At 36.9% G+C, this 22,385-nt stretch overlaps 1 protein-coding gene across 5 annotated transcripts in view; it reads left to right on the forward strand.

Moving 5' to 3' along the window:
- The window catches only part of LOC137003917 (CUGBP Elav-like family member 5), a 176,332-nt gene continuing 153,947 nt past the window's right edge, over positions 1–22,385 (forward strand). For 2 of the 5 annotated variants that reach the window (XM_067364213.1, XM_067364214.1), the window contains exons 1-3: positions 38–102; positions 205–404; positions 13,890–13,972. In XM_067364213.1, coding sequence (XP_067220314.1) covers positions 38–102; positions 205–404; positions 13,890–13,972 — 348 coding nt within the window. Of the gene's footprint in view, positions 405–13,889; positions 13,973–22,385 lie in introns of all 5 variants that reach the window. The other 3 variants (XM_067364215.1, XM_067364212.1, XM_067364217.1) reach the window with 3 other exon arrangements.

The raw sequence follows: 22,385 nt of genomic DNA on the forward strand, positions 1-22,385 counted from the left end.
TGTTGTTATTATTATCGCGCTCTCCGCCGCGCGCAGAATGGCTAGATTCACCCAGACTGAAGCGAGGAGGCAGCAGCATCCTCAGCAGCATCCTCAGCCTGCCCACGCCAGCCTGCTCCTCACCGGACCGGGGGCGGTACCGAGCCAGGCAGCGGCACCACTGCTCCTGATCCCGCACCAGCCCCAGTACGCGCACATCACCTTCCCCAAGCCCATGAACGGCTCAGAGCCCATCTCCATCCACCCCGACAACGGCACCATGAAAGACCAGGATGCCATCAAGCTCTTTATAGGACAGATCCCGCGCAACCTGGAGGAGAAGGACCTGAAGCCTCTTTTCGAACAGTTTGGAAAGATCCACGAACTGACTGTCCTCAAGGACCGTTACACCGGCATGCACAAAGGTAACGATGCTTTTGAATGGGTGTTGAGGGCTTTGGCCACATGGGTAACCTTTTATATGAAGCATTACGAGGTGTGAGCTTGGAAAATATATGTTTACTGGTTACTGTTCAACGCTGCAAACATGAATTTCCTTCTGTTGCGCATTTTTATTCTTTACGCGCAGAGCGTTTATTGTTCTGTAGTCTTATTTTTCACTCATTCTGGTCTCGCATACAGCAGTCAGTACGATTGCAAGTGATTTGACATTTGAGTGATATGACAGCATGCATAAATGGAAATCAAACCTGTCTTTTTAGTCTAATAGTCTAATTAGACTAACGTAGTCTAATTTTCATCCACTACACTGATGGATTGTGATTTCATATTTGCGTACCCGGTTAACCAATCTTATGAAATATAAGATGTGTGATTGAAAACATAAGCTTTCACGTTACTGTTTATTACTTTATAAGCATCAGATTAGTTCAGTTGCATGCACATTTGTTCTTTACACACTGTGTGTAGGCTATCCCTGTCTTTACATATTTTAACTCATTGTACTCCTTTATTCAATACTGAACCACAGTCAGATTGCAACTGATGTCCATGCTTTTAGATGTCATTCTAATCTACTGCACACTTTTTCGAGTAACATAGTTTAAAGTTTACTTAAAATAACAAGATCAATTTTTTATTGTGCATAATTTATTCATCATGCACACTGTGTATTCTTGTCCATGCCACATTTTCCCCTCTTTACCCTCCCTCACAGTATTTTTAAGCACAATCAGTACAGTTGCAACTGATTTTCATCAGAGCATGTTGTTCGATGTCATTCAAACCTATCTCTGTCACTCTTTTTAGAGTAACATGGTCTATTTCTCATGATGCATTGTTTTTGTGCTGGTTCACCCCGTGAAGCTGGTTAACATTTATTATGCATTATAAGATATGCAATAGAAGAACATGATTGTTTACTTAAAATATTTATATCGCACATATATGTGTCCCACATTACAGTATGACTGCAACTGATTTCCATCAGTGCATGCTGTCAGATGTCATTCAGACTCATCTAGTTTTGAGTCTGTTGTATTTCTCATGCAGTACACTAATGCATTGTGTTTTTCCGCTTGTATTCAGTGTCACGACAATAAAAAAGATGCTGGATGTACTGTAGTCACTCCCACTTGTGTATCATCTCATATTTTCATGTGTGCTCGCAGAAGTAGGGCAGTCCCGCTTTGCGCGCAGATGATGCATACTAAGAACTCCCAGTGTGCCATGTGAAACGAAACATTTGGTGTGATGTTTCTCATTCACAGCAAAACGTGAGCCTTGCATTATACGTTAATTTATGCATTTAAAGACATCACAAACCCGCAGAAGGTTCTGTGCTCCTTTGTTTGGCATTTGAGCATTTCATTTGAGCACGCGTGCATTCTTTTTTCCAAATTCCCAAACAAAGTCTCATCCAAATGAATGCGGCAAGGGGAATTAGGGCATGATGGTTCAAGAAGTAGGTGGTTTGTTATGGATCCATGTAATGATTTTTTGCATTCTTAAAAATAAAGGTTCCAAAAAGGGGTTTTCACAGCGATGCCATAGAAGAACCATTTTTTGTTTTCCCAAAGAACCTTTCATTGAAAGACCGTTATTTTTATCTTAGTGTTTAATAAACTAAAGAACCTTTTTTCACTATAAAGAACCTGTAGTGGGTTCCATGAATTTTTAATGTTCTTCAGAGTATAGGCCAGAAGATAAAGATATATTGCTCAGAGATCTCTTTTTATACTCAGTCAAGTTGGCAAATTGCAAATAGTCAAATCCAGGGACAAATAGTTGCCATATAGCAAGAGTACTGAGTTATAAAATGAATTTGGTAAGCATTTATAGTTTATATTGAGATCTCTTCTGAAATTCTAGATTCGGCACATGTAAGATTCCTGGGGTCTTTTTTTAAGGATTAAAATAAATGTCTCATTTTGCATTTAACTTCATCTTGGAGTAAGAAATGGAAGCTTGTTTCCCCCATGAAATAAAAGAAAAAAAGTAATTGTGACTATTTATCTCACAATTCTGACTTTTTTTTCTCGCAATTGCATGATCTAAACTCGCAATTACGAGAAAATTCATACTCATAAACTCGCAGTTCTGGCTTTATATCATGCAATTATGACTTTATAACTCACAATTGCTTTTTATTTTTTCATGTAGTGGCAGAAATAAGCTTCCATAGAAATGAAATCTTAAAGAGATCTCATTTTTTTATTTGTATTTTTTATAAGGATCAATACTGAATATATATTGTATCATATGTAAAATATAAATATTCCTGTATTTTTGTAAAGCTTAGAATAGTGTTAGTTCTGAAAATATTCCTCGATTTCTCTTTAGTCTTACGCAGGTCATCTCGCTTGACTGAACTGAGCTCTAATTTGATTTGAGAGCAGTGCTAGTGGGAAGTAATACGTTTCATATGCATTTTAAACAGACAGTTTCTTGCCCAGGTTTTCTGTGATTATTTCATTTATTAGTGAAAGAAAACTTAGTCCTCTAATTCATTAAAACCGTCATGTTAATTGAACTTGAAATCCCATTTAAAGCAACACACTCCTCTGTGAGTATCTGCGCGCCCCCTCCCTTCCTCTGCTCGAAATATTCCCTCTTTCTGTCACGCTCAGAGGCACACACATGCTCACACACACACCGCACAAATGAATAATGGTTTATGCCCATAGGAGGGTGCGAGAGGGAGGATGAATCAGCGTAGGAGGCCTGTCACACTCACACACGCGCACACACCCTCACTCTCTGTTGACTGCTATCTCAGTGGGACGTTATTAGTACAGTGCTGTTAGATTATCATTTACATTGACATTAAATTACTGCTATGAAATGTGGTTTATAAGTGTGCAAGACCTGCCGCAATAGGCTGAGGGTGAAATCAATGGAAAACAGCATTAGATGCACATTTCAATTACTCTTTTTCACAACACTTCTGAGAAAAGCCTTCCTACGGTGGTTCGCTGGCCTTAACTGGTTTATGCTGGTTTAACAGGTATCCCACACTGAATAGGTGATAAGTGCCTGAAAACCAGCAAAACAAACCATACAAGTCAGCTTGGCTGCACTGGGAGACCAGCTAACCTCTTTAGGCTTTTTTAAAGTCACAATGAAACTGAAGAAGTGACAGATCTTCATATATTGTGACATATATTTGAGTTCAATGGATTATCAAAAAGACAAAATGTAGAACAGGGACTTGATTTTATGCATCAGGTGTTTATTGGATGTTGAGATGTGGGCGTTGCACTCAAAAGTGGCAGATGAACACGAGCTTTCAGGGGTTTTAAAGTGCCCCTATTATGCTTTTACGAATATTACCTATCATGCAGTGTGTAATGTAGCTGTTTGTGAATTTAAAAGGTCTGCAGTTTTAAAGATAAAAGTGCACAACAAACAAAGTTATTGTCTCCTAAAATAAACAATTGGTTCTGAACTGCCGAAAGAGTCCAGTCTCACCTCCTGCACGAGCCTACGTAGGTTTGTAACAAATTTGCATAATGCCAGCCTATGGTTTTCATTGGCTGCCCACAAACAACATCTATTTGACCCTCAACAAAAAAAAAAAAAAAAAAAAGCATCAGCCATTGAGTCCCTGGACCTAAGAGATCCAGGGAGCTCAAAATCTCAAAGTCCAGACTTCCAGTCATCCATCGTGGTCAAATTTGAATTTTTACCCCATCCAGGGTAAGCCCTGGGCGGCTTCAGCATCAGCCGTTGAGCCCCTTGACCTCAGAGATCCAGAGCTCAAAAACTCTAAGTTGAGACTTCCAGTGATCCATCAAGATCAAATTTGAATTCTATGCCCACCCAGAGTGACTCTGAGTGGGTCTTGTGACGGTTTGGGGAGAGCCCTCCACCTCCTCTCCCAACACCTTGATGGCCCGTGAACCACCTCCAGAGAGGGCGGATGGATCTGACTTTGCCCAGGAATGAGCCACTTTCCTGGGCTGGGGAAGGAGGATGGAGAGCATGGAGGTCTGACCAAACCTCCAAAATTGGGTCTGCTCTCCTAGGGACAGTTGGTCACCGGTCCCTAGCACCCTGATGGTAGGTCTTCGTAGACCCTAGGCTCACGGTTGCCCTCCAGGGTCGCGGGCAAATCTGAATTACATCGGGAAGGGTGCAACTTTACCGGCCATAACTCCAGAACCCATTCACAGATTCCCTTGAAATTTGAATCCTATATTTCCTTTCCATTGAGCCTGGTTGTAGGGTTCATGCCTCCCAGGGGGGCAGAGATATGACTTTTCAAATTTTTGCAGGAAAAAGTCCATAACTCCCGAACCTTCGTAAGATCAGTCTCAATAATTTATATATGGTTCAAATTTCAGGACGATCTGCCTTGTTTTTGCAGAGATATTTGCCAAAAACCTCCAGGCATGATTCAAAATGGTGGCCCTCATAGATGAGTGCTATTTTCAGGCAACTTTTGCTCATAACTTGGGAATGGAAAGTGGGTGAATTTTCATTTCACAGTGAAATCTTTCTACATAAGACACATTTTAAAGCATCACCAGGATGATGCAAATGCTGTTGGGCTTTTTACTAGCCATGATGCTTTAAATTGTTGTAGAGATGATTATTCTGCCATCTAAGATACAATAATTTAAGGCAGAATCACATGCACCCTTACAGCAATCGCAGAATGCATTATGACAATCAATCCGAGATGGAAGACCATAAAAACAGTTCAGTGTATTTAAAAAGAGACTTTTACCCAATATTTGTTTGAGCTATTTTTTTTTACACTTATTGGAATATCAATTTGTTGGCTTAGCAACATGATAACAGTGAACTCAATTGAAATCATTTAGTTTTTAGAAGAGAGTGGTTATGTATGTGTGTGTGCATCAGTTAGACAAACAGCCACTGCAGTAAAAATTAATCATCACTACCAGAGGGTTTACAGGCTTCCCTTTGACCTGCGCTCACATGCACATATTTAATCAGAGTTGTCAATAAATGCCTGGATTGTGCCGTCCGAGTAGGTGTGCAAAAGCTTGTTATTTAAACTAACGTCCACACTCAATGCAAGGTGAAACATTGAGGTAATTACTATTTAACATGATGTCAGATTATGAAATATGTTATAGGGAATATTGGTTTTGTTGAGAAGGAAATTAAGGGTAATGGTAGCCTTCAGGCCATACTATTAGTCATGATTCTCTCTATCTAGCTCTCTCTATCTCTGCATGTTTTATTTTATACAGTATAATGCATTTGATAGCTACATTTCATCTTCAAAATCTGAAGTACATTGTTAAAAACAAGTTTATTCAGTGGTTGATGGGTTCAGTATCGAAGCCTCTTCTTATCAAGAACCATTTTTAGCTGTATAGGGTTCTTGAGTTGCTATATGATTCTTGATTTTACATTACAGGTCCTTCAGATCTTCAGATGGTTTGGGGCTCTTTAAAGTACCAGTACATAGATGGTTTTCTAAAGAATTAGAGGATAAAATGTATCCTTTATTTTTAAGAGTTCTATGTTATTAAGGTAACCTTACCTGTTGAGCTCTTTCAAGTGGATGTGAAAGTATTTAGTGCATGTAAATATTGTAATGTGCATAAAGTTTTCCTTATGGAAGAGTAATGTCAAATGTAATGGTGTTTCTAATGATCCCCACATGAAAATTGCTGCAGATAGTGTCATGTTAGGGTGATTTGACCAATTACTGTATTAATTTGAATTGAATATTTAATATGTATAGTATGATGATCACTATAATATGATGATTCTCTCAATAGCTATGTTTCCATCCACCTATTTTTATGGGCATTTTGGGATATCACATAAAAACGCTGCTGGAAATTCTAATATGTGCATAAGTTCTAAAAAAACGTATGCGCTCAATTGAGTCAGATAAATATTTTATCCGATAAGAAAACATGCGCATAAATTATGATTTACCAAATAAATGCCTCATTGCACAACAAAAAAGACGTGCCTTTGCGATGTGACGGCATAATTGGACTATCCAGCGGAGCAAACTCATTGCATAACATCTGAAATGCTCTTTTGGTCATTCTGAAATGCCTAAGCAAATTCTGACGTCAAAGTTGATTGGTATAATTCCCTCCCAGTCTTACATGACTGCGTTCTCAAACAGCAGGCATTATCCTTCGAAGGCAGGATGACAAGCAGTTGCAAGTAATTTATTATATACAAAAATTATTATATACAGTGGATTCGCCTAATTTTCTTAGTGGTATATAGCGCCAGTTTATCAAAAAGTAATGATTTTGATCACTTCGACTCACTAGTCCTCAAAACATTTAAGTAAACTTAAAATTTTTGTAACAAGCGGGGCGAGGCCGAGAGCCGTGGAAGGGGATCAAGGCCAGTGTGGTGCACAGGTGTCTCTCACTAACAATCCCGTCACCGGCATCCGTTGCCCAACTCATCATAATGTTAATTACATACAATTAATTTACATAAACATCACATTCAGATCTTGGTTAAGTGTTACATAGCAAATAACACATGCTATTATAACTATCAGAGAGACTGTCATTATATACTTGCATATATATATGTAATCAAACAACATATGTGGTCTTAAATGTTTTGCAGCTCATCCTCAACCTAACCACAGGCTCTACTCTTCATCACAATGGTAACCCTACAAAACTAACATAACATAACCCCCCCGAATCCCAACATAACACAACATTAAACATTAACTTATATCTACATATGTTAATCTTGTGCAAAAAGACACAAAATAACACTTAATTTCAACAGTTATTTATATGGTCTGACGCAAAGTATGCTGGGGATTAGAATTATTGCTGCAGCTCAACTCAATCATATTAAGTTCAGCTTACTACAATGAAATTTTGAGTTCATGCAACTTTTTTCTATTAAGTACAATGAACTTTCGTTATTATTTGATATTTAAGTAGCTTTTATAAACGTACACTAGAAAAAAAAAACAACTTGTGTGCATTTTGAGAAAAAACAATGGCAGGGACATATTTTAAGATATGTAAGTGCAAGTTGCTTTCAGTTAAAACAGCTCAAACATGCATTTTAGTCTAGGACTAGCTTAAGGCCGTGTGTCCACCAGAGCGTATTTATCCAGCTGAAAACGCTAGGTGCTCTGCTTAAAATGCCCGTCTGTGAGCGCTTGAGAGCGCTTCTGCAGCGCAGCGTTTTTTTCCGTTGAGACGCTTTGTTGCTATGATACGGAATATCCGCGTCACTGTTACTTATAACTGATTTTGCAGGTAATTTGTTTCAGACTTAAAATGTTGACACAATGTGAAATTACTTTGCTATGTATGTTCGGAAACCAGCAATATTAATTTCTCATCCATTTTGTTTCTGTTTGTTGATGTCGCTGTACAGCAAGAGTGTGACAGTTGGCCGGTGTAGTATTTGTCCCGCCCCTCCTCCACTCTGATTGGACGGCTGGCAAAAAAGTGACAGTGATGAGCGCAGCGTTTTACTCAAAGTTGAACATTCTTCAACTCGAGGCGACCTGTAAAAAATGCCCAGCTCTCAGCGCTTGAGCGTGAAAAAGATGCTCAGCGGCTCGTTACGCTCCTGGCGTTTAAAAAACGTGGCGTTCCCATTGAAAACAATTGAAAAAGTATGCTCGGAGCTGGAAAAAACGCTTAGGTGGACACACGGCCTAAGCCTTTTCTGTGAAACCGGGGGTAGATGTTCAAACTATTTCAGCAATAGACCATATATCAGATGTATCGGGTGATATTTATCTGTTTTCAGATAACAGAAGTTAGAAATCTTTCAACAGCCAATGTTAATTGAAAAAGTATGAATTTTGTGGGCACAGTATGTTTGTTTAATCAATTAATCAATTTATGTGAAAGGCCATTAAGGCAGTTCAGCGAAAAGAAGGCCGAACTCGACTTATGTCACAATTACATTTTTGGACAGACAAACTATATATACTTGAAAGATAAAGCCATATAATGTAATGGTTATTTAATGTAAGGTTAATGGAGTGTCGTTTTTGAACATTTCTGAGCTTGTGGAAAAACTGTAGGTGTTTTTATGATCTCTGTGTGGACAGTCCATTATGTGTTAATGATAAACCATAAATATTAAACTTCAGCATGTTGTGCATCCCGCATGTCCATGAATGATTCTTCAAATCATGTGTCTTGTTGAGGTGTGTTAAGCACTTCGATTTATGTTGGTTTGATGATAAAACATAGTTTTGCATGGGAACAAACAACTAACAAACTAGATGTTGGTTAAAAATGACTGCCACTCATCTAAATTTATTCCAACCCTAAAGCTGTTTTACGCCCAAGTCGTTCGGACGTAATGAAGTCAAGTTGAGTTAAAACACACATGAATAATTGCCAATAGAGTAGTTTAATTCAGAAATAACCTCTGTGGCTATATTTAACGGTGTCCAAAAACTCTTTGGCATCCAGCGCTTTGTATTTCCTGCGCCGAGATTTATTTTAGGGGAGAAAATGAAATTACTACAACGGAGAGATTTTAATATAATTTATAGAACTTAATCCAGTGCGGCCTGCTTTTGGAGCGTTTGGGGGCAAACAGAGGAGATAAAGTTGTTTTTATGGGGCTACAAAAACCTTTCTCTTTCTCTCTATCTCCCTGTTGCCCCATCTCCCTATCATTTTCTTTCCTTCTCTCTCGCTTTTCACATCCCTTCCCACCAGCCTGTGATGAAATGTTATCAAAAGAGGATTTTAATGGAAAATGATAAAGAGATAACTATCATTTTCTGCTCCCAGAATGTATTGATCTGAGCTTGATACAACATAGATACCACATGCACAGAATAACACTGCCTGAATCCAATTTTCTTTCTCTATCTTAAATTAGCCAGCGTGTAATCCTCTGGTGTATAAAGCCAAACACAGTGTTCTTTTTGTTAGTGCTGTAGTTGTGGTGTACTGTCCCGAATATACTGAATCACAGCGTTGATTGCCTGTTTTACATTACCATTAACACTTTACATTAACATTAGGGGTGACTGATATATGGTTAGACACGATTAACCTGTAGAAACGTGTCAACCGGTAGAGATTTTGGACTATCGTCTCTATCGCGGTTATGTCACGTGACGTTGCTGTGCTGCGCGGTCATGAAAGCTTATCATTTGCATGCTTTTTTGAGCATTGTGGTTTAAAAACTATTTGTATCACTGTCTAAGAGATGGTTTCTGAGCCTGTCTGAGAGATGTGCGCATATGAAGCCACTGCTCATAGAGCGTGTGAGTACTGAAATGAGTTCTTTTTGTTGTCTAATTGGGCTTGAATGGGTAAATACACTTATGTGTCAAAGTGACTATGTCTTTGCAAGTAAACAGTCGTTTATGTCTTAAGTGAACATTTGTGTTTTTGTTCTATTGGAGTTTTTTCTTATATGCTTGTAATCGGTTTCTCTTTTTTTAACACTGTTTACTTTTCTTCAGTAAGCTTTTTTTTTTTTCATTTAGACTAGTATTAGTTTTTTTATGATATTGAAAATGTTGATACGAATTAAGAAATGTCAATGGTATCAATTCTTACCAAGGCTGCATTTATTTAATCAAAATACAGTAAATCAGTAGTATTGTGAGTTTAATACAATTTAAATGTTTTTTATTTTAATAAATGTAAAAATGTATTTATTCCTGTGATCAAAGCTGGATTTTCAACATCATTACTCCAGTTTTCAGTGTCACATGATCACATGATGTGAAAAAGTTTTTGCTGCTTAACATTTTTGAGACCATTGGTGAAAGATTAACAATGCAAAAAAGATGAATTATGCCTAATACTTTCTTTCATCAAGGATGCATTAAATTTATCAAAATTGACAGTGAAGACATTTGTTAATGTTATAAAAGATTTCTATTTAATACATTATTTATTACATTTAATGAAATAATAATAATAATAATAATAATAATAATAATAAATGCAAATAAATGCTGTTCATTGAACTTTTCTATTCATCAAAAATCCTGAAAAAAGTATCAGCATTTTCATAAAATATATATAAGTAGCAGAACTGTTTTCATTACTGATAATAATAATAAATGTTTCTTGAGCTATTAGAATGATTTCTGAAGGATCATGTGACACTGAAGACTGAAGTAATGATGCTGAAAATTCAGCTTTGATCACAGGAATAAATTACATTTTTGCAATATATTCAAATAGAAAACACTTATTTAAAATTGTAATAATATTTCACAATATTACTGATTTTACTGTATTTTTGTCAAATAAATGCAGTCTTGGTGAGCAAAAAAAGACTTTGTTCAGACATTAAAAGAGAGGAAAAAATGTGGGACTTGATTTTATCCCAGGAATTTGTTCCGATGGGAAAAGTGTCCTTACAGATGGTTCAAAGGGAGCCTTTGACGATTTAGTGATGTCATCCATTTCATGGAGGAGCAAGTTATTGCATTTTGATGAAAGTTTACAAAGACAGACCAGGAAAACAAGAAAGTTTTGACATTGTTTTTGTCATTGGTATAAGTTGTCAAGTTGCCAGGCTATAATGTAACCTAAAGGCTTTTGGATGCTAATAAAAAAAGAGAAGCCATTCTGGTAAAACTTTATAATATGTTGTATAATTAAATTTCTGTCATGACAACTCTCAGGAGATTGGTATGGTAGATTGCATGGTAACGGATATGGCAATGACAATGACAATGGATTTGGTCATGGTGGAATAAATCTGCTACGCTGCTGCTGCTGCAGAGCAGTTAGTGAGACTTGCTATTGCCACTACGTTTACAGACATTGCTGTGAGCATGTAAGACATGGAGCTGTTGCTGCATACATGAATGAACTCCTGTAGCATATCTATACAGGTGGAGCTGGGGAAGGTGGAGGGTTTCTAAAAAGCGCGCTGCAGACTGCTAACAGCAAACACTACCGTATTTGTTGAATGTTGAGCCGCAGCTCCTTGGCTGCTGATGCAACAAAAACCAATCAGCTGTGCAATGTAGATAATGACATGATCGCTACCAAATGAGTTAGACCTATCAGCCTGCGCCATCTAGAGTTTCATGCCAGAACTAATAGTCTAATAGTTAACGTGAACTAACTATGACGACTACTTCTAAAACATTTATTAATCTTAGTTAATGTCAACGTTTAGTAATAGGCCTACATTATTTAAATCAAAAGTTGTATCTATTCTGTATAAATAATAATTACATAATGGACCTGAGCTAACATGAAAAAACAACAAACAGTTGTTTTTGATTAATAATGTTAACAAAGATTATTAATTGTTCATTGTTAGTTAATGTTAGTTAATGCATTAACTAAAGTTAACTATTGGGATCTTATTCTAAAGTGTTTTGAATATTTTCCAGCTCAATGTCTTGTTTCAACAGATAATACTGTACATCAATGCAGGGAAGTAAAGTGTGCGTGTCAAAACAATTTATGGGGTCTTTAAAACTGGTTTTACAACCTTCCTAATCGGTTCTGGCTTGGGTGAGCTGCTAATGAGATTGTGTTGATTTATAGAGTGTGTTTGTTGTCTTCATGCTGTGCCAGTGTCCATGTATTAGCATGATATTCTTGTTGAACGGACACAGGTGGACAACACGAATACATATGAGAGCTGTTACACTCTTTGCTCTTTATAAAAAAACGCCATTCCTTGTGTGTGTGTGTGTGATTAGTTCTACATGATCTACATGAGGCTTCGCTCGGAGGGCCGGTTTGGGTCCATCTGAATGTGACTGGTTTAATTAAGGTTTACAGGTTACGCTAGACTACTGCTCCTATAACGGCAATCATTACAAACCAATTCTACTGGAGCTGTGAAAATATCAGAACAATGGACGGGAACGCGAACAGGCTGGGCCTCTCCAGATCACTAACTGCTTTATTATTCCTGTCCATTTATTTCTCTGATTTTTGAGAGCCGACTCCAAGGGGCAATGCAATAGTTTTAATTCAGAAAATAATTAATTCATGCATGTCTTAATGTTCGGGCAAGGCTGAATGTGAATATGAAGAATTGTAAAAGAGGCTGAATAGAAAGGAATAAGTCTCTTAACATAGTTTTAATTAAATTTTTAGATTTTTTTAACATTATTTTTTGCTCTTTCTGATTAGCACAAAGCTAACTTGCAAGACAGAATATAGATTATTCAGGGTTTCAAAATACTATTGAAAATCTCCCTAATAAAGTTGATTTCTAGGCAAAATATGCATACAGTATATAGGGTAAATTCAGGTAATTTGGGACAAACCTACCATTCATTTCAATTCAAATGCCCTACTTTTCTAGACAGACTTACCACTTTAAGGTTGTTAAGCAAAAAATCCAAAATTCAGTGTTATTTTAGTATTATTCGTTTACTGTTATATTATTTAATACTATTTTTAATTAGCTTTTTGTTTTATATGTACTTTTTTATTTTTATTTTACATTAAGTTTATTAATTTTGTCTCTTTTTAGCTTTAATTTATTTTTAAGTTTTAGGTTTACTCATTTTAGTGCTTCAACTTAAACTTTTGTATTTCAAATGTTTACATTTTTATTTCAATAAACAAAAATGGTTTTAATGAAGACAGAAGAAGACGTTTTAGTTTTAGTTAAGAACAGCACTGTTCAAAATGATATAGTATAGTATAGTATAGTATAGTATAGTATAGTATAGTATAGTATAGTATAGTATAGTATAGTATAGTATAGTATAGTATAGTATAGTATAGTATAAAAAGAAACCACACACAGGTTCAGTAGGGTTTTATAGAGAATCCTTTAGGGTTCTTGACTTAATTTTAAAAAACGTTTTATGCCAGTAAGGAGAAATGTCATAAATAATTGCATAATACTTTGATGTTTAATGGATTGCCTGACAGAACCCTTTAAGATTCTGTATTAAATCTAATATATTAGTATTGAACTTAAGAGTGCACAGAATGACAGACGTGACTGATGTCTGATCACAGCGGTTGACAGTCATTTTTAGTGAGTCTTTTGGGAGCAGAGGCACTGAGCTGAGGTTACAAGGTCAGGGCAGCCAAAACACTGTAACTCAGTTCAAAATCTTCTTTATACTTTAAACGTGGCGTACGTGTGTTGTGTTCTGACAAAATGTTTGTAATGACATTCATTTGTCAAAGTCACAATTACTATTGCTTAGCTTTATTAGTGATCAGAATATAATTATTTTTTAATCTTTTGACTTGAGCCACCTAGAACGCCATAGCAACATGTTAAGAACACACAGAACACCTTGGCAACAACATAGCAACACCCTGACAACCACCCAGAACACCCTAGCAAGTTTCACACAGGCAAACATCATGCATGTTTTCTTCAGAACATGTAAAAATCCAACCGTTTCCAACTGTGTTTACCTGTGTAGAGAGTCTTTGTGATAAATGGCAGCATGAAAGCGTAACTTTCAGCTTTGGTGCACGAGTGTGTGTTTTGTTTCAGATCTGATTCTCATCTCATTTTCACAGGCTGTGCATTCCTCACGTACTGTGCTCGTGAATCAGCCATCAAAGCCCAGAATGCATTGCATGAACAGAAGACTCTACCAGGGGTAAGTCTCTTTTAATCTCTTTCTCTAATGTCTTTTTTTTGTTTGTTTGTTTTATCTATTTCAGGCAGAAATGGTCTAACCATTGAATGCAATTCAGAAACAACTTCAGTTTTTTTTTTTAATAGTTCTTCTGTGTTCTCCTGATATATATTCCTTTATTTGCAACATGTAATCAAGATTATATTTGTAGGAAAGCTTAAAGGAATAGTTTACCCAAGAATCAGTCTTATGTTTCTTTTAACTCTCTCTCTCTGAAACACACATTTACGGAGCCCCGCACATAACATGCAAGAAAAAAAAAGTTAATTGTGCGCACGATTTACTAAATTGTTCCCTTGATTTGCTAAATTTTGCACACAATTTTCTATTTTGTTCCTTCGATTTGCTAAATCGTGCGGACGATTTACTATTTCGTTCCCTCGATTTGCTAAATCATGTGCACGATTTACTATTTCGTTCCCTCGATTTGCTAAATCATGTGCACGATTTACTATTTCATTCCCTCGATTTGCTAAATTGTGCACACAATTTATTATTTCATTCCATCGAATTGTTAAATCATGTGCACGATTTACTATTTCGTTACCTCGATTTGCTTAATCTTGTGGACAATTTATTATTTTGTTCCCTCGATTTGCTAAATTATGTGGAAGATTTATTATTTTGTTCCCTCGAATTGCTAAATCGTGCGCACGATTTACTATTTTGTTCCCTCGATTTGCTAAATCATGTGGAAGATTTATTATTTCGTTCCCTCGATTTACTAAATCGTGCGCACGATTTAATAGTTTGTTCCCTCGATTTGCTAAATCATGTGGAAGATTTATTATTTCATTCCCTCGATTTGCTAAATCGTGCGCACGATTTAATAGTTTGTTCCCTCGATTTGCTAAATCATGTGGAAGATTTATTATTTCGTTCCCTCGATTTGCTAAATCGTGCGCACAATTTACTATTTCTTTCCCTCAATTTGTTAAATCGTGCGCACGATTTACTATTTCGTTACCTCGATTTGCTTAATCTTAAGGATGATTTACTATTTCATTCCCTCAATTTGCTAAATTATGCACAAAATGTATTTATTAATTTATTCCATTGATTTATTAAATCGTGCAGACAATTTACTATTTTGTTACCTCGATTTGCTAAATCGTGTGGAAGATTTACTATTTTGTTACCTCAATTTGCTTAATCTTGCAGACGATTTACTATTTCGTTCCCTCGATTAACTAAATTGTGTGCATGATTAACTTTTTTGTTACCTCGATTTGCTAAATTGTGCAGACGATTTACTATTTCTTCCCTCGATTTGCTAAATCGTGTGCACAATTTACTATTTCATTCCCTTGATTTGCTATGGTGTAAGAAGTGAACATTTAAAATGTCAAGTTTTTTCAAATGTTTTAAAAAAACATTTCTTGGTTATGTAATAGTTAAGGAAACATTCCATTTTATCATTCTGCAAACATTTCAGGAACATCACTTTTGAACGTTACTTTCTCTGAACATTCTGAAACAAGAAGTAACATTTAAAAAAAAATATTTCCAGACTATTTCCAGAACGTTAGCCGATTTGAGGCTATATATTCATTATAGCAGACAGAAGCTAAAGGGTGTTACAGGCACTCCACCGAGTGTTTCTTTTAGAAATCCCATTTTCATAAAATTGTGTAGTTTATGATTTGGCCCATATTGTTATCAAAAAAGAGATATCTTGAGTATACTGTGATATAAATTATTTTACATAAGCTCTTTTATGGTACTTTTTGGTTGTTTTTGGAGCTTGACAACCTCTGGTCACCATCCACTTCCATTGTGTTGAAACTAAGAACGTGAACATTTTGATAACACGTCTGCTTTTGTGGCCTGAAGGAGGTTGAAGTGAATAGATGATGGTAGACTTTTAATTTTTCCAATGCTGAAAGTATTTATTAGCCTCCTTAAAATTTTCACCCCTGTAACATTTCTGTAACGTTCGTTGGTCATTTGTACTGAAGTAAAACACGTCCGTCAGAAGTTTTTTTTGTGGCAGATGTTAGACTTGTTTTATTTCATCATGCCTTTGGCTCTTTACTGTCAGCCTGCTCAGGTTGACCCTCATACAAAGGAAATGCTGTTTCATTATGTGTTTCTCTCCTGCTAATTTAATGTTGCATGAATGATATAGCTGATACACTGAGATTACCAAGGTCTTCATCACAGGAAACCTTTTTGTCTCCATTTGATCTCCATTTAAGCTCATTGCTGTCTGCAGTTGAGATATTAAAGAGAACTCATTTGAGATTTCTCTTTCCCATGTGTGTGAATGGAGCTGTATATTTACGTGACGTGGGGTCCATGAGCAATGTAGCGTGTATTAATCAGAGGTGAGCTATAGAGTTTGTTTGGCTCTCGTGCGAGTGCATGTACACATGTTCGGCTGTCACGAACAGACATGTGGCTGCACATTCATACACTTCCATGGGGTTTATCGCTGCCGTGGGCCAGCTGCTGGAAACCACAATGGTGGAAAAGAGCGGTTGTAGATTTATGTAAAGGTTATGAACATTAACCTTGTTGGCTCGCACGCACATATTACACACAGATTTATGCACACATACACACAGCTGTATCTCATGAAATCTGTCAAGTACAAGGTCACATTTTAAATTGTGCTGGTAAAAAGTTTTTTAAATTAAATGTTCATATTTAAATTAAGTGATTTTGTTTAAATATTTGTGTATGTATATATATACACATTAAAGTACTGAGTTATAGGATGGACATGTTCTTGAGATTTACTCATACTCTGATTTCCAAGAAAACCAGCTGGTCTTAATGGTACGTGTAGCACCATAAATTATGATAATACTGTTCATCATTTTCAGATTAAGATGTGTATTATGAACCCCGAATGTGTCTGAATGGAGCCCAATTATAGAACCGGGTGTCTGAAAAAAGAATGAGCTACTTTTACTTTGAGGTGTGTGTGTGTTCCTGTGTATGTGTTTGGAGTGGGGTCACTGTAAAAGAGAGCAGTAGAGCGTAATTTTAGGCTGGAGAAACTATTTCAGGAGCAGACGGGGTGTCAGTGGAATAACAGTCAGTCATGTGACACCTGAACTGGTTTAGAAACAAGAAACAGCAGTCACTCACTGGCTTGTTTTTTTTTTTTTTTTTTTGGCCGGTTGAGTTTCATTCTGCTCTGGGATTGGGACGAAGGGTTTTAGTGAATCTAGTTTGCAAGATTTAGTTTAGGCTTCATGATTCATGCTGAGCCAGACATTTGACAATTGGCATAATTTTAGACTGAGTCCAAATCAGATGCAACACGATAAAGTGGCAAGTGATAAAAAGCTATTTCTTCCAAATAAATTTGAATAACTGCACTACAGTTCAGACGGGAGTCTCTTATGAGTGGTAGTGTATGTTATTCATAAAATATGTTCTCATTGACTGTGATTGTTGTTTTTATTATATGATTAAAGGGATAGTTCACCCAAAAATGAAAATGTGATGTTTATCTGCTTACCCCCAGGGCATCCAAGATGTAGATTACTTTTTTTCTTCAGTCGCAAATTATGATTTTTAACTGCAACCGCTGCCGTCTGTCAGTCAAATAATAGCAGTGATTGGGAACTTGAACAATAAGAGTCGAAAAAACTTCCATAGACAAGTCCAAATGAAACCCTGCGGCTCGTGACGGCACATTAATGTCCTAAGACACTAAACGATCGGTTTGTGCGAGAAACCGAACAGTATTTATATAATTTTTTTACCTCGAATACACCACTATGTCCAATTTCGTTCAGCTTCCGGCTAGTGAGGTCTGATCGCGCTCTGACAACGGAAGTGATGTCTCGCGCTCATTGAAGTATATGGGCGAGACATCACTTCCGTCTTCAGAACGCGTTTTTTGACCTCACTAACAGGAAGCTGAACGAAGTTGGACATAGTGGTGTATTAGGGGTAAAAAGTATATAAATAATGTTCGGTTTCTCGCACAAACCGATCGTTTCGTGTCTTAGGACATTAATGTGTTGTCACGAGCCGCAGGGTTTCATTTTGATTTGTCTAAGCAAGTTTTATTTACTGTTATAGTTGAAGTTCCCATCTACTGCTATTATTTGACTGACAGACGGCAGCGGTTGCAGTTAAAAATCATAATTTGCGTTCGACTGAAGAAAAAAAGTCACCTACATCTTGGATGCACTGGGGGTAAGCAGATAAACATCAAATTTTCATTTTTGGGTGAACTATCCCTTTAAGTTCATCCTCAGATGTGTTAATAACTCGGGAACTTGTAAAAACATGACTTTTTTGCAGACAGTGTATGCTGACGCCATGAAATGATACCGTTGCAGTATTTGTTTTTGCAATTTTTCCAGTCCAGTATGCATCAGGTCAGCAGGTTCAACTAAAACACACGGGACCAGTTGAGCTCTAAGATCTAATGCAAAACAGATGAAATGAGGGGACAGTCAATCACAGAGACGTTCACTAATATTGATTAATGTATGTTGTATCGTTATCAAGGGTGTGAGCTAGTCAACCCTGTTGTACAATTCAACGATTTCCCATGAAGTCAGACGACTCAACTGAAATGTCTGAAGAAAATTTATGGTGTGTGCGTGCACCGTTTCCTTACTTTCCTTTTATTTAAGAGCTCTATCGGCTTGTCAGATTGTATTGTTGTACAATGAGGAATTATTGCGCTCTGGTTGGTTCAGCCACAAGAACTACAATATAATTCATAACTAGGGTATTTATCAGAGAGATGTCTGGGAAGCAGGAAGAGGAGAGAGACAGAGCGCAAAAGAATGTAAATAGAGGGAGCTAGAAGATGAATAGAGTAATATGTGCAGGAATACGCCGGGGCACGTCGAGTTTACAGGAAAATAAAGGAAAAAAAGAGATGGTATACGCAAACAGGGTGACGAGGGTCATGTTGACAGCCCCAGGCATATATGTGCACTTCTGCATGTGTGTGTTGAACGGAAATCCACAAAGGGCCGACAGAGTTCCCACATCTCCATTAAGCGTCTGCAGAGAAGCAGGCATCAGGGCACGAGAGGTCAGAGGAGGAGGATGAGAGAGACAGAGAAACAGTTTCTTTCACTTGTTTTGCATTCGTACAAGACATTATTGGACAGCTGGGACAGAGGGGCCATTATTTTTTCATCTCAAATAAAAGAACAGAGTAAAATGGGATCAGAGGCTGTAGAAATACACATGAATCCCTGCCGATGGCGCGTTTGGTGCTATCCTGACATTTGGCGTGTAATTTTCCCATCTTTCTACATTTTTTTCTACATTTGTTTATAGTCAACATGAAATGCAAGGTCATTTAAAACATGGAAAGTACCAGGGAATTTTAAATGGGATTACCAGGCCTGGAAAAGTCATGTAATGTAGTACAATCCTAAAAAGTTGTAGACAATTCATTTATTTGTATAACACTTTTCACAATACATATTGTTTCAAAGCAGCTTTACAGAAAATACATGTGTCTACATTACAATTTAGAGTAATCTGATATCAGATGTGACTGTGTCCAAGTTATGTCCATGTGTCAGAAATGTACAGTTCTAAAATAATACAAATCATATAGTTGGCCAACATCATGTATTCATTTAGGCAGAAACTCTATATTGAAAATAGCAGAGGGCCTAAAATAGACCCTTGTGGCACTCCATAATTTACTGATGTTAAAGGGTACATAACACACACAGTTTCTGCCAATCTCATGTTAATCATGAGTACCTATAGAGTAGTATTGCATCCTTCATATCTCCAAAGATTCTTTAGTTTTATCAGATTTATAAAAGACAGATACGATGTACCGAGTCTTTCCGAAAACAGCCAAGCTGCCAGAGGCGTGCCGTGGGCGAAGCTAAAGAGTCACGAGTATGCACAGCTTCAGTGATCAGCAAAGTTCACACAGCTAATGTAACCCTCAAAATGGATCTTTACAAAGTGTTCGTCATGCATGCTGCATGCATGCGTCGGATTATGTGAGTATTGTATACTGTTATATTGTTTACATTGATTCTGAATGAATTTGAGGCTGTGATCCGTGGCTAACGGCTAATGCTACACTGTTGGAGAGATTTATAAAGAATGAAGTTGTGTTTAGGAATTATAGAGACTGCAAGTGTTTAATAATGAAAATAGCGACGGCTCTTGTCTCCGTGAATACAGTAAGAAACAATGGTAACTTTAACCACATTTAACAGTACATTAGCAACATGCTAACGAAACATTTATAAAGACAATTCACAAATATCACTAAAAATATCATGATATCATGGATCATGTCAGTTATTATTGCTCCATCTGCCATTTTTCACTATTGTTCTTGCTTGCTTACCGAGTCTGATGATTCAGCTGTGCAGATCCAGATGTTTTGCCCTTGTGTAATACTAACTGCCCTTGTGTAATGCCTCGATCATGGGCTGGCATATGCAAATATTGGGGACGTACACCCCGACTGTTACGTAACAGTAGGTGTTATGTTGAGATTCGCCTGTTCTTCGGAGGTCTTTTAAACAAATGAGATTTACATAAGAAGGAGGAAACAATGGAGTTTGAGACTCACTGTATGTCTTTTCCATGTACTGAACTCTTGTTATTTAACTAAAATTTCTCTTGTAACATTTTTTTTTCTTTTTTCTATTTATGTTGAGCTCAAAAATGTTTAATGACTGATTTATATATTGGCTTTAAAACTGATTTAATTTAACTGAAATTAATTGGCCAGATGGTGTACGGACCCTGACAATGCCGTTTGCAACCTGTTTTACTTCTGTAATCTGACATATCTTTGAGTGAAACAAAAATATGATTTTATGCCATTGAGTCAAGGTAGTTAATATTGTAAATTTTAACACCCTGTATTTCCATCTTCAGATATGAGAGCAGATGAGAGTCGGGATGACCCTCTGTGTGCGTCGTACAGCTAATCTGTAACAATTTGCTGACTATTCCTTTTGACAGAATTCTGTTAAACTCATTAAAAATCAGTTCAGATCACTTAAATTCAGTTGAATCAAATTCCATTTGATTGAACTGAACTAAACTTACATTAATTTCAGTAAAGCATCTTATGAATCCCTGAGGGGCCGATTCACAGAGATAACAGGGAAAATGATTGTGGACCACAGTCAGCATATATTTAAGGAAATTAAGGAGTGGAGGAGAGAAACATACTGTAGATAGGGAGGCCTGGACTTCATTGGTGTTATTGGTCCAGAGTATGAACAATTCTGATACGGTTTTGAGTCGCCATTTGATGTTCAATGTAAAATCTGGATTCTAAAGCAAAACTAGTTGAGAACCGCTAGTGTATAATGTGAATATAGGTGACTATAATGGTACTCGTCACCATGTATAGATTGTAAATAGCATTTGTGTATTTTCAATAACTCTGTGGCTTTGGGAAAGATCACAGCTGGGAGCGAATCTCAATAGAGCTCAGCTGTAGATACACAGGATCTCTACGTGTGTGTTTGTGTGTGTGTTCTCTATCCGCTGTTCTCGACATCCTTCAGCGAGGCACAGCTTGAGGGATCTATAGTTGCCATAGAAACGGCAGCAAGCCTGTTATCAGTGTACGTGTAATGAGAAAAAATGCAATTTCAGCCAGCACACATGCACACACACGCAAACACACTGCCAGTGGTCGACCGTAGTGCCACCTTTGCTTTGCTACGCTGTCTCGTTTTACAGCTCATCTAACAAAAGGCGTAGATATTCTTCTGACATATTCAGTTGAGTTCAGTGTAAATTAATCTGCATAGAACAGAGCCAGCTGTTTTAGCACTGCTATCTGAACTGATGTATCAACTTTGTCTCAGATTTGTAAGAATAAAAACAGACCCAAATAGTTCCCAAATAGTCAATAGTTGTCATACAGTAAGAGTATAGTGCTATAAAATGAATAATGGATAAGATTATTTGATGAGAAACATTTGTGTTCATATTGAGATCAACTTGATCTGTTTCTTCATATTGTATCTTGGTTTGAGCACAGTTTGATATATTAGCCCCTTTCACACTTTTCAAAAATACAGGTAAATCAGCTCTGGCAGTTTACCAGTAGGAGAAGATGTAACATTGCCAGTAAATTACTGGTATAATTCTGTGTGTGAACAAACAATGAAGATATAAGGATGTACGAGGTCTGAACGTGCTGACCTAAGTCTGCTTTGGGCCAATCGTAATGTTCTTTTGGAGAAGACGTGATAACTTTGCTCTGTTTACAGTAAGCTCTGCAGCTTTTTAATCATTTTTTAAAGTAAATATGTGCTAGATGGACATCTTTGACCGTTTTACTATGTAAATATATGCTAGATGGACATCTTTGACCATTTTTACTATGTAAATATGTGCTAGATGGATCTTTTTTTATATTTTATAAGGGGTGATACAATAC

This window comes from Chanodichthys erythropterus, chromosome 16 (assembly GCF_024489055.1).
Source record: "Chanodichthys erythropterus isolate Z2021 chromosome 16, ASM2448905v1, whole genome shotgun sequence".
NCBI classification, from domain to species: Eukaryota; Metazoa; Chordata; class Actinopteri; order Cypriniformes; family Xenocyprididae; genus Chanodichthys; species Chanodichthys erythropterus.